The sequence below is a fragment of the Parambassis ranga genome, chromosome 6 (genome assembly GCF_900634625.1).
Source record: "Parambassis ranga chromosome 6, fParRan2.1, whole genome shotgun sequence".
Lineage (NCBI taxonomy): Eukaryota > Metazoa > Chordata > Actinopteri > Ambassidae > Parambassis > Parambassis ranga.
The window spans coordinates 6,137,428-6,150,870 of NC_041027.1; the positions used below are offsets into that span (position 1 = coordinate 6,137,428).

The window sequence follows — 13,443 nt, forward strand, 5'->3', positions numbered from 1 at the left end:
GCTTAGCTAGTGCTACTTTTGCGGCAGTTATTGTGAATGTTTTACCTGTAACTGATTAAAACTTTATGTTCATTTTAATGCATGTTCTCTAATAAATAATTAACCACCACACCAGCACAGTAAGTGGCATCATTGGCACTGCTTGAAGAGTGAGTGAGAGAAAAAAAAAAATCAATGAAGCCGTGTTGTTGTGTGGTCAGAGTGGAATTTGTTAAACACAAAATCAATAGCGAGACTCCAGGACTCTGAATGTCGTAATGTGTTGTTGGTCTGCTCGGTGGAATTCCCTTCCAGGCCCCGCTGAGCGGACCACCCAGACCCCCCCCCCCACACACACATACACACATATAAACAGAAGCACACCAGATGAAAAAGAAGAAGAAGAACCACAAAGAAGTTTGTATTTTGTCATGTCTGTATTTTTGTCTCATTTTCACAAAACATGAACAGGGGAAGGAAAAGCCTTTCAATAGAACCTGAGGTATTTTTGCATCAAGCAGCCTAAGGTATCAGGATTTTCTTTTAAAAACTCATCTAACTTCATCAGTGTTTTTAGATGCTATTTACACAACATAATAATAATAATAATAATAATAATAATAGTTTAATAACAACAATTTGAGCAAATAGGACAGCCTGCATCATCCTTCTTACATATCATAAATAATTCCAACAACATTTCTTAAAAATATAGGGAGTGAGGGTGAGGACAGTAGAGGTTGCTTGAGCCTCGGGGGGGAACATAGGAATCTGAACTTAATGTAGCTGCAGCAGCATAAGGTCAAAGGTCAGATATCGCCAGAGAATAAAGCTGATCAAGGGTCAAAGGAAAAATAAACACAGTTTACATCATAAATAAATAACCATCTCGCACCAGGAGAGCAAAGGTTTCATTTCTTTCAGTTCAGGATATGAAGATCCTCGTTTTCTTCTGATTTATTATGCTGTTTTTTTTCAAAGCTTTGGAAAACAAGAAAAAAGAGAAAAAGAAAAAACAGAGACAGAAAGTGAGGGAGCTTTATGGACATGCATTGTGCTGATGTACCAGCAGCTGTGTACCCTGTGGGGGGCTTGGCTCACTGAAAGATCCCCTGAGAATGAACAAAAGGGCGTGTGTAGGGCCTATGATGTTTTTGTGAATATAAGTGTAAGTGCATACAGTATAGGGTATGTGTGTGTCTGTGTGATTTCAGCTTTGGTGGGATCCACTATAATGATGACTGATGAATTGGCTCGGAGAGGATGCTCAGTGCGAGTCTTTAAATCTTGGGAGTGTGTGTCTGCATATAGTACAGTTATGCAAGCCCTCGTGAAAACTGGCAGAAAATGTTTGACCGTCTACAAGTAATTATTGAATGTGTGTAGCTACTCTGTCTTCCTCTGCACACAGTCAAACAAAACAGTCTTTTTAGTAAATGCATGAGCCCTCGAATTGTGTATCCATGAATTCACACTGCAGTTGAACAGAGATCCTGTTTTTAAAGATCTCATGTCAGTGGGATGTCCACGACACCCTCTAAAATACAAAACAGAGGCAAAGCTTGGCTTTCAGGGTTTTATGTTGCTAAGGTGTGAATGGTTATTGGACTTTGTTACCAGAAAGCAAAAAAGTGCATTTCAAAGTCATACATCACTCTCCCCAAAGAAGGAACAGCACATATTGCTTGCTTAAATTTGTGAATGTGTGTATTTGTATGAGTGTGTGTTCATAAATACCATACAGCAAATAATAATAACAATTCAATGAAAAGAAAAATGAAATAAATCCACAAAACATTATATTATTTCTCATTACCAGAATGAACCAATACAATAAATTAAAACTATAACTAAACAGAAGTCCATTAAATTGCTATATATATTCATATTGTATATATAGTATTTGTCTGTCTGAAGTCAGCCTTTTGGGTGCATGCTTGGTGGTGACCGTAGGTGCTGACTGGGAGAAGTGGGCAGGGCAGCATCCTGAAACTTCAGTCCCATCAGGCTGTTAACACTGAAAACAAGGGAGCTAAAGTCACACTGTGCTTAAAGGGGGAAACACGGCCCATTGTAAGTCTTTCATCAACAAAATGCTGAGGATCCTTCATTGTTTGGATGCAGTACCGCCTTTATATTAAGTCCATTGGATCTCTGTGTTGTGCTGTGGTAATAGGAGGTGATGGTGCTATTAAGGAGTCCTTTACTGTCTGTAGAAGGAGAGGGGGGGCAGGCTTAGCCGTGCGAGGTTCTGAGGCTTTCTGACGTTGGGTTAAGCTTTTAGGAAAAAAACATAGGGCATAGTTCAAATCACAAGCTATACACCCACTGAAGCACACTACATTTGACCACAGGCAAGCAGTTTGTGTCTGAACTGTCAAAATAAGGGGATTCTACATTTTAAGGATGCAACATGACATTTGCCCTGGAATATTTCTTTTCATCTGGGACAGAGCTTATGATCATAAAGGAGTTTCAGTACCTACAGTTGCCCCATTTGCCTCCCCTTCCACCAGATTTCTCTTTAAATGTGTTTTAGAGTTCAGGGTAGGTATGGTCTACCAAGCACCACATTGGAGGCTCTGTCTGTCCAGCTGTGAATGCTGTTTCGCTTGCTAACCTTTTCACATTAACTTTTGTAGTTGTATCTGTCCATCCCTCATAGTCTTTTAACACTGTCTGTGAGGGGAGCATCAGCTCCACCTCATTCGCCTTTGTCTTCTTCTAACAAGGTCTATTTCTGCCCCCAAGGGCCACCTTGGATCACGTCCATTAGCTGTCAGGATACCTCGATGATCTCCATGCTCCCAGAGAAGCTTGACTGCTTCCCGATTTTTCCCAGTTCTTCTCTGGACCTCGTCTCGGAGATGCCCTCCTCGAACTCCATCTGACAGCTGCGCCTCTTGAACTGCTTCTCTGACACAGGTCCACTGTTGTTTGCGCTGGTAGATGTGGTCAGTGTTGATGATGACATGGGGTCCCGGTGATCTCTCTGTGTCTGGGGTGGTGATGCTTTCTTACTCTGGGATTTGTCTCGTAATCGCACACCTTCACTGCACCCAAATGCCACATCTGCCGAACTGCTCCCAAACCTCACCGATGATTCGTCTCCCCCTCCACCTCCTCCTCCCAGCTCCATCCCTCCCTCACTACCTTCCTCTGCCCCAAAGTGCCAGGGAGCATCTGTGGTTGGTGTGACTGGAGTGACGGGCGTGGTAGCTTGTACAGTGTCTCTGTGTTTGGTCCACATGGCCCCAGATCCCACAGTGGGTAGGGAGGGTAGCGAGAGGAGCAGGGAGCCCTTTAGGTTTTCATCCAGGCTTGGGCTCTTGTGGTCCAGTGACAAGCTGAGGGATTGTGGAGGTTGGTTTGGTTGACAGTGGACCGGAGAATTGCCGTGTTTGGTTTTTCTCCTGTGTCTGGATGAGGAAGAACCAGACCGATGGACACCTTCAATTCCACCGAGCCCCAAACCTCCTATGCTGCCCCCACTGCCTGGAGAGGGGAACGGTGACTCAGAGGAGCTGGGGCTGTCTAGGACGGGAGACTGAGAGCAGACACCATTAGAGGTGCCTGTTCCTGGGCTGTCAAGCTTGCACAGCTTAGGGACGTCTTCAGAGTGTGTAGGGGCCAGGCTGGGACAGTGGGGACTGTTAGGGGAGTAGACAGACTTAATGTCCAAAGAAAAGGAGCGTTTGAGCCGGTTAGTGTCCATTATCCTCTCTGCAGAGAGGTGCAGGCCGTTGAAGCCCTGCTGGAGGGATGTAGGTGATGGCAGCTTGGGTTCTGGCGGGATTTGTGGCTCTGCCACAGAGGAGTCATAGCTGCTATGGTGGCCATTCATCTCGAAACCTGTGCTGAGCCCATTAACCTCAGAGCTTTGCTTTGTGTTGTTTTCTGAGATCTTTTCATCAGATGTTAAAGCTTGGAGTAATCTTAGGCCCTTCTCAAACTCCAGCAGCTGACCCAGGAAGTTAAAGTTAGGGGAAATGGACGGTCTTCTGTCCTTTACAAACCTGTCAGGAGGAAAATGTTTGACAAAATTAGCCACAGGATAACCATTTTAAAGTAAATATTGTCATGCTTTTACTGTAAAGTATTCATTAGGCACACTAAGAGACTGTTTAAGATCAGAATGACCGTAAATGACCTACTGTAGGTGTAGGGTGTGAACAGTTTTACTGATGCACAGTGTTGTCTTGACAAGGCAAAGCAAAGCCTTTTGTCCAAACTGTGTTCCCTGGCAGCCATCTAACAATTTCATTTCACACGAGTTGAGGGAGGAGGGGGTCGTCTAGCATTTCTCTTAGCAGTGAGTTGCCTTTTTTACTGGGACTGACACTTTAGCTCAGCTGGTGGCGGATGGGAGGAGCAAGCGTACCTGTAGGCATCATCTGATGACAAGCCCATTGTCTTCATGATGTATGCAATGGCGATGGTTGCTGAACGTGAGATTCCAGCCAAGCAGTGCACAATGACTCTGCAGTTTGACACCTTAGCTTTGTCTGTTGGGAAGGAAATGAACAAGTATGAATACATACAATTACACATAAACACTGCTGATCTCTGACAGATCCCCTTTAGTCTCTGGAGACAATCAGAGATGTGTTACACCTGATGCTATTGTTACCTTGGCTGCACGTGAATGCTTATTAACTGTGACAATGTGCGGATGTGTTGTATTGAATATCATAGCATTCTTTACCACATAACTTGAGATGAATTCTCTTCCTTATCAGTGGCTAACATAGCTTGTCTCTTACCTATGAATTCATTTGTTTTGTCCAGCCAGGGAAGCAGTTTCTCACAGTAGTTGTCGTTTACTGGGATGCGCATGAAATGGCTCTCACTGATAAAATCTGGTTTGGGGCAGGTGTTGCTGGCGTTCAACACATAGGTGATCCCATTCTGAGCCATCAGATCCTGCGGACACAAGAAATAATGTTGTTGTCTTACTCAGAACTTGTCATACAGACATTTGGTCAAGTTCTGTATTGAGCCATTTGTTGCTAAGTAAGAGGATGAGATGGTGATAAAATCAGTGAAAAGATACAAAAAGAAATGATACCTTGTTGAGGACATCTTTCTGTGATCCCAGATAGAGGTGTGGCAGGATGCGAGTAGGCCCTACGTTAGCCACAGGCAAGCAGGGCTGGGACAAGCTCATTGGCAGAGCAGTGGCAGGCTTCCCTTCACACAGGCCAGGGAAACAGGAGGAAAAAGCTGCAAAACCTCCTGCAGGGAAAGAAGAACAGAAAGAGAGAACCGGTTAGGAACTCAAATGGTTTTCAACACAATGACACAGCTCTGCGGAGTCCCATAAACTCATCAAGAACATTACAGCACCATTAGCAGCGCAGACAGAATGTAAGAGGTGAATGTGGCCTACAATGTCTGGGTCCCACTTACAAGCAAAAAAGAGGCTCTCTGTGCTTTTGGGTATGAGTGAGGTTAACTGTTGGGCGGCTAGGAATGTGTGTCTGGCCCTTTAAGAGGCAGGCGGCTCCACTTTTGGCATATGTGTGTGTGCGTGTGTGTGTGGCTCTGTTTCCTGCATGAGCTCATGTCCTGTAGCAGTGCATTGCGTCAGGCTGGGGGAATGAGAGAGGCCACAGGTGCAGGGCCAGGACAGAGGCCCAGTAACATCCCTCCGACAACTGCACTGCACACACACTTAGGTGAATCGGCATATGCACGCATACATACACACACACTTACATATATATTAACAAGCTAATCAGATAATCTTGCAGTAATCATATGCTTAAAATTCACCCGCACTGTCTCCAATGCAAATACCCACCTCATCATTACTCTGCAGTATCAGGGTTGTATAACCATAGGGTGGGAGGACAATGAGAGAAGGTGGGGTTGAAGTGTGTGTGTGTTGAAAAGTGGGTAATGACCTCACTAAGGAGTGTATGGAGAAAGAAGGGAGTGCTTCAAGGAAGCCCTGAGCCCCAGAAAGGAGATTAGAACCTAATCTAGGTTCAGCCGTGCCTGACCCACTCTGGGACGTAGTGCGCGCACACATAAACACACATACACAACACATGCACTGTCACAGAGTGAGAGTGAGTGAGACATGACATCACTGTTCTAAAGTAGCACACACAGCACGGTGCAGGCAGGACATTGCCTTCCGCTGTAACACACACCCAGCTACACTACTCATGTAGCAAAGACTGGCCAACACACACACAGACACACACAGTGTCAGCAGCATCTACTGTGTACTCAACAGATATGAGATCTAGGTTAAACAGTTAAAAAAGTTGCAAAAGAGGTTGAGGATAACAGCCATTTCACTATTGCCTGGGTGCATGCCCATGACCCAGTGCTATTCTTGGAGCACTGTCCCTTTAAGAGCAAAGTGAAGAAGGCCTGTGTGTTTCTAGCTATTAATGGCAGCCGGCGGAGTGATGACTTCAGTGCTGAGTGGGGAGAGGGATAGATGGATGAAAGAGTGATCAGATAACCTACAAGATACAGGAGGAAAAGCTTAATGCAAAGGAAGTGCTTTCATTCAAGCACAACACAGTGATCTAACCTTTGCGGCCTCTATAAGCACAGACTAAACAGACATCTGTAGTTCACACTTGGCTTTTAACTGTGCTGGCACTGTACAGTTTCCACCAGAGCCCCTCTCTAGTGATCCTATGGGCAGGGCGATGGCGTCACTGATTGATAAAACAGGCGGAGGAAGGGTTCTTTCAAGGGTTTCTTTCTAGTTTCTCTGTTCCCAGGCTGCTGGTGTTGGAGAATACAAGCACACTCACAAACAAATGGTAACTACATATCTTATATACTGTATCTGTGTGAGGAAGTTCCTGGAGACAGTTAAATCAACAGGAAAAGTCTCACGTCATACAGCAGCCATTTCCCTTTCTATGTGCGTACATTGTTAGAGAGTTGTTAGAAGGACAGATGACAGGATGTTCCACAGTAGAGACAGAGAATGTGTGTGTGAGGTGAAAGTGTGTGTGCATACAAAGGGGGAAGTTAACACATGAATGAAAACACTCTTCTAAAAATATTCACACTTTGATCTTGTGGATTATTAATTACAGCCATGACTACTGTAGAGCTGAGCTCATTTGGTGTTAAACAAACACTAAAGAGCAGACATATAGTGGGAGGGTGAGTAAGGGGTTACTGGCATGACAGGAGACTGAAGACAGAGATAAGAGACCAGAACTAAGTGTGCCTGTCTGCAGTGACATTACGTCAATGCAATTACAAGCACCTTCCTCGTGGTTGAAGCTTTACACGGTCGCCACTAATGGACGTTAGTCACAGAGGAGAGTGAGACAGTGTGTTATTGTCACCTTGTCACCTGACAAGAGGCTGCGATGTTAATGACAGTTGGCTCTGATCATCAGCTAGCACCAAAAGAGACATGGCCTCACATTCTCCACATGAAAATGATGACACATTCGTTCATTCCATTTTGAGCACACAATACACACACATAAACACACAAAGTACACTCACACTGAGGTCACCGAAAATACCCTATGACACACACACACACACACACAAACACACACACACACACCAGCCCAGCTGTCCATGAAGATGACATCAGGAAGTCAAATGGGAGATGAGTTCACCTTGAGTGCAGCAACTTTAAGGGCGGCAACAGAACAAATCTACAGTGGACATAATTGTTGTCTGTTAGAGTAAAACGTCATTTTCAGTTATACACTGAGATCATAAAATGTACTCGGACAGGATGTGACTAACCCAGTTCTGAGCACACGCTGAAAAAAAAAAAGATTAAGTTCAAGCAAAAGGAAAACACATATCCGGGAAAGAAGGGCACTGTGTCGCCATCGGCAATGCTAGCCAGCAGTGACTTCCTTTTTCCGTTTTCTCTGCCCACTTCATCATTTATGCAACTGCTTATTTTCCTCTCTTGGACTGTCAGAGCTAAGCACTTGGGGCTTCTTTGTTCATTGGTAGTCAGTCATTTCCTTCATCCACATTTCTGTTTGAATGTGCAGGCTGTTGGATAGGAAAAGCCTGGCTAGGTTTTGGAGGGGTACCTCTACAGAAAGCTAAATGATGAATAGAGGTGGAATCCTGGATTTATTGAGCGGAGATGCACAAAACACCTGCCTGGCAGTTACAGTTAATGGGAGCTCTGCTGTTACATCACTGCTGTTGGTACAATTGGGTACAATTGACTGCCTTGTCAATACAAGCTCACCACCCCCTCACCCCTCCTTTTTCCTTCTGTGTTGCTTTCAGTTGCCCTCTTTAACTCGTCTGTTAATGGAGAGGGAACAAACACACACGCACATGCATACACACACACACACACACACACACACACAGTCTTCTACAGCCCGGGGGCATTGATCTGCCTGAATGACTACCCCACACCCCCTTCATCACTCTCCTCTGTAGTTCATATCAGGGGAGACATGACGCCATCCTCTGTGCCCCTCCAGCTGTCCCCTTCACTATGAGGGGACATTAGCATCTCAATGTGACCCCCCACATCCCGCACCCTCCCAACATGACATCATTGCACACATGTCCCACTCTGCCCCACAAAGGCTGTGAAGAAACACTGAGAGAGAATGTGTGTGTGTGTTTAGTGAGTCTCAGTCAGAAATGTGACAGAACATGGATGAGCTAGTAGGATGAGGTCATTGCTTTTCATGCATGGTGTCAGCTTTATGACAGACCGGAATGACTATATGATTAATGTGTCATCTTGGCTGATGGTTAAACTGTTTATTGTTCTTCTATCTTACTGGACAGATAGCGGGAATATGTCACTTTGATCAGCTGCCCTTTCAGCAGAGTGTTACTGCAATATAGAACTATAAACCCTTCCATAATGTAACAACATGCATTCATAAGTCTATTTTTCGCAGAGATGTGTTAAAGCAAATTTGTACCTTTGACACATACTTATCTATTTCCATCCACTGATGGTAAATGTGTGATATAGTTTTGCTTGCTTTCTCTGAGGTAATGCATTTAACACCTCAAACAGCAAAATCTTGCTGTGTACAGATGAACTGTGCATGTGCATTAACGGTGTGAAGAGTGGCAGGAGAGAGCATCCGTGTGCATTTACATTTACATGCAAAGTCTCACGCAGATATGTCCCAAATAATCTAATAACAATGCTATAATTGTTGTATAACTGACTGTATGACTATGTTGTTGTATAAAAAGGATTTTTCCACAGAGCCTTTGCTCTGCATTGCCTCATCGCTCCCTGTGAAAAGGTGTTATGTTAAACACCTGCAGTGCACCCTGCACACATATTGATAACATAATCTCTACAAGACACCATTCTGCAGAGAGAGTGGGACAGCATGAGTGAGAGAGAACAGCAAAGAGCAGAGAAGAAAGAGAAAGAGCCTTTGTGATAGTTTTACATCTCAATGACCACAGGCTGAGAGAGCATGAGCACTATGTCATACTGTGGGTCACGGCACTCATTCTTCGTCCCCTGAGCTCTTTTTCTATCCTCTCTTTCCTCTTCATTGCTTCTTGTCTTTATGATGTCATCCTCCTAATCCCCCTTCTTCCTATTCTCTGTCTCTCTAAACAAATTACCCTCACACACAAAAAGGTGTGAAAACAATTAGCAGGTCTGGCTTGGTTCCCTGCAAGCAGTAAATCTCACTATTGATCCAGTACAGACCCTTAAAATTCATTCAATCTATCTTTCATTTGCAGCAAGCCTGTACTGGAATACCTGAGGGTCTGCTCTGCCTTTGTACTCATCTGCAGTGCACAAACCACTGTCAGGATTCCCTTCATACACAGGCGCTCTATTTTACAGAAGCCCACTAAAATACATCATAATTCAATGCATGTACTGTGTGTAAGCCATACTATACACACAGGCCGTCATCCTCATCATGTCGCTTGCCACAGAGGGATGTTCTATTCCTGTGAACCTACAAATGCACACATATATATATATATCCCTTCTCCTCCAGGTGGATACACACCTCGAAGCTCTCTCCCCTCCTTCATCCGACGGACCCTGATCTTCAGCCTCATGTCTGTCTCCTGTAGGTCCGGCCAAAAGCAGTCCTCCGCTGGGGCAATCACAACATCCAGAGGCATTCCCCAGAACACACTCTGTCTAACGTACAGAGTTCTGGTGCTCCTTCCTTCAGAGATGGAGCAAGTCCTTGCCACAATTGGAAGAGTTCTCCTCTGAGGAGGTAAATGAGATGTGTCTGAGAGTAAATATCCACAGAACTCCACTCGGGTATCCAGGTGCTGACCCTCAGCGAATGGACTAACAAAATGTAGTCCAAAATATCTGCAGACACACTCCTCAAGTCAACATATGGACAAAATCCCAATGCAATGACCACAAAAATTTTTAAAATGCTCCTGCGTCAGTATTTGGTAATTCTGTGGTTTGCTGAAAAATGGTCGCCACAGAGAGAGCACGAGGAAAAACAAAAGTGAGTAGCCTGTTAATATCTGTATGTAAACGCCAGCTGTATTCTGCCTGCAGCTGGTCCACAGAGCGTCTATGTGTTTCTCTGAGCACTCTCTCTCTCTGTGAGTGCAGAGCCAGAAGAGCAGCCCACTATTGTTGTGCTGCTACACTCTCCCCGTCTCTCATTCGCTCAGTAACTGGCTTACACTCCTCCCTCTCCCTCCCTCTTCTCTCTCCCTGCAAAGAGGATGACGGAGCTGCACTCTCTCCCTGCGCTCTGAGGGTGAATGAGCTCACTTGCCGTGAGCTCAGGCTCTACCCAACCTCCCTCCCTTCTCCTCCTTAGCTACCTCCCTCTCTTGTGGAGCCAGCACTCCGTCATAGCTAATGTCTAAGGCATGTAACCACATTCCTTACTCACCCAACAAATATGCAGCCACCTCAGGGGCCTAACTACGAAGAAGGCCTCTATCAGGGGAGAAAGAAGGCTCAGACACAGCTATTAAACTGTTAGCTAACTAGTGTCAGAGGAGAAAAAATCTTATAAAAAGACTTCTGTTGATGTGCAATAAAATACGAAATGGTGCTTGAATGTCTTATAGAAAACTTGACTGATATCAATAGACTCTCTACCTTTCATACAGTATTGTGTATATGTAAGCAGGACACAAACACCTACATTAGGTTGATTGCCTGAAATGTACTGTAGCTTCTAAGCACATTACACTCACTGCAGGAGGATTAAGACTGTGCCAGTGTGTTGACAGCTGATTTGTCTCCAAAGGTGAGCGATGTGTATGTGTACCACATTTCCTGCACTGGTTCGTGTCGAATGCGCCTGTGTTTAGACACTGTGTTCTTGTCTTTGAGGATGTAAGTAAAAGGAGGAGGGGAGAGAGTGTAAAACTGAGCAGAAGAAATGAAAGCAGACAGAAGAGGAAGGCTGAAGGTGATGAGAAGACCAAACAAGCTCATGGTCGACAGCCGTCATCCATTTTGACAGGCCACAGACTCTGGGTACTTTACTATGGAATGACAAACATGTAGGCCACAAGTCCAGCTATGGAAACAAGAACTAGAAGAGAATGTATGTTAAAGAAAAATTGCAGTTTTGCTACTGCTGTTATACACTGTTTTCTGCCAGAGCACACCTTGATGCTACATCATTGTGTAGAAGTTTAGAAGGCAGTGTGTATTTAACAATGATGCCTTCTGTTCTGTTGCCCACACATGCAATTTGGTTCCATTATATTGAAAAAAAAAACAAAAAACAGAAATTTCTGTGACTGTAATCCCCGGAAAAATCAACAGCTCACTTTAAACCAATCTAGCAGGCCACATCACAAATGTAAATGTGTGTGTAATTTGTGGTAAACTGTGATAAAATTATGATGCATGTACAGCTTTGATGGTTTTAGTTTTGTAAGCAAAGTAAGGCCTTAAATTGTGTCAATCAGCTTAATGCAAGAAATATAAAAAATATATCTGATTGTCTCCTCAACCTCATGTTGAGATATCAAAATACATTGATTATATTTAAACCAGGTCATATGCATGAAGTCACTTTTCAGCTCTAAAAAAAAGGCAAATATGCTTAGACAAGATGTCCTATTAGGGGGCCAGCTGCATGCTGACTGACCTCATCTCATCACTGCAGACCCCTGAATGATTACACACGGGTGAGAACAGCCTTACGTCACCCGTTGCTCAACTGTCTGGGGAGGAAATAGGTCACTTTGCTTATGATGAGCTTTGTGAAAAATGCAGACACTGGCTTTGGGTTGGGCGGTCTCCCACAGTGATCATCAATAACATACACAATTTGGTTGAAGCAGGTGTGGCACTCCACAGTGGTCAGCTGGGGTCACTGCGCTTCAAATGTACAGATTCTCAGCCCCAGTTTGAATTCACACCTCAGGCCTGGTTGGTCTATCTGTGTGGCTTAAAGCCATAAACCTGCTTTGAAACACTTCCTAACATCTGCAGCAATGGCAGCCAACGACAACAAAACAAAGTAGCTGCTGGCTGATGTTTTAATGGTCAGACTCTTTTGCGCTCCTAAAGCAAACACGGTGCCCTCATGTGCTTTATACCCCTCTCCTCCTCCTCCTCCACTCCTCAGCAGGGTAACAAGGCTCAGAATAGTAGGTGTGTTAATTAGAGAATTACAGCCAAGATGCTATAAATGACAGCCAGGCCTTTTTTATTGACTGCACATGTGCGCCCTGCTGTGACAGAAATAGGTGGAACGGTCACTCCGGGCACCCCAGCCCCCCCTTTAACTGACATTCTCTATTAGATTTAGAGCGTGCTTTTATGGCACAGGGGCTGTTACTGCGACAACGCATAGTTTACACACACACAGACGGACAAAACAGATGGAGAGAGAGTTGGAGATGAGCATGAGATACTGGTGTAAGGTAGAAAGATAGAAGGCGAGTAAAAGCCAAGGGTGGCCCTGGAGAATAAAACTGGCTAAAGCAACCTCCTTGGAGCAACAAGAGTCATGGATTTAGGACATATTAAAAGTAGTAGGACATAAGAGTATCTTGTTCTGGGTTGGACATTCATGTTTTAAGTAGCACAAATGTAGGTGAGATCTGGAAGCCTTCAATTGCCCTAAAATAATTAAAATGTGTTATATATTTTTTTTAATTGTTTGCTTTCTATACTGCATGTTCTGTTTGAAACAAAACCCCCTCTTTATTTTACCCATGCATATAATTAATGCTATATATTATATAGTAGGGTTTTAAAAAGAAAAGGATTTAAATGAAGAATTTTAAAACACTGACAATAATCACATATAGTGCTACAATGACAATAACAGAAATGTAATCACACTACAGCTATTAACACATTTGATATACTATTTTTTAAATCTAAATTAAAAATAGGTACTATTAGCACATTTATTTTATTATTATTAATTATTTTATTTAAGAACAGACTTTTTCTTTTTTTTTTTTGTTTCCCAGTCACATCAGACAAACTCCTGTGACATTTATGCTTGCATGCTACATCTACGTTTTTTT

At 43.9% G+C, this 13,443-nt stretch overlaps 1 protein-coding gene across 3 annotated transcripts in view; it reads right to left on the minus strand.

The window, feature by feature from the left end:
• Positions 1-397: 397 nt before the first annotated feature.
• Positions 398-13,443, minus strand: part of dusp8a (dual specificity phosphatase 8a) — a 37,272-nt gene continuing 24,226 nt past the window's right edge. For 2 of the 3 annotated variants that reach the window (XM_028407786.1, XM_028407787.1), the window contains exons 4-7: positions 5,048-5,214; positions 4,743-4,902; positions 4,361-4,484; positions 398-3,995 (exon numbers count right to left, since the gene is read on the minus strand). In XM_028407786.1, coding sequence (XP_028263587.1) covers positions 2,759-3,995; positions 4,361-4,484; positions 4,743-4,902; positions 5,048-5,214 — 1,688 coding nt within the window. In that variant the 3' untranslated portion in view covers positions 398-2,758. Of the gene's footprint in view, positions 3,996-4,360; positions 4,485-4,742; positions 4,903-5,047; positions 5,215-9,962; positions 10,681-13,443 lie in introns of those variants that run through there. The other variant, XM_028407788.1, reaches the window with a different exon arrangement.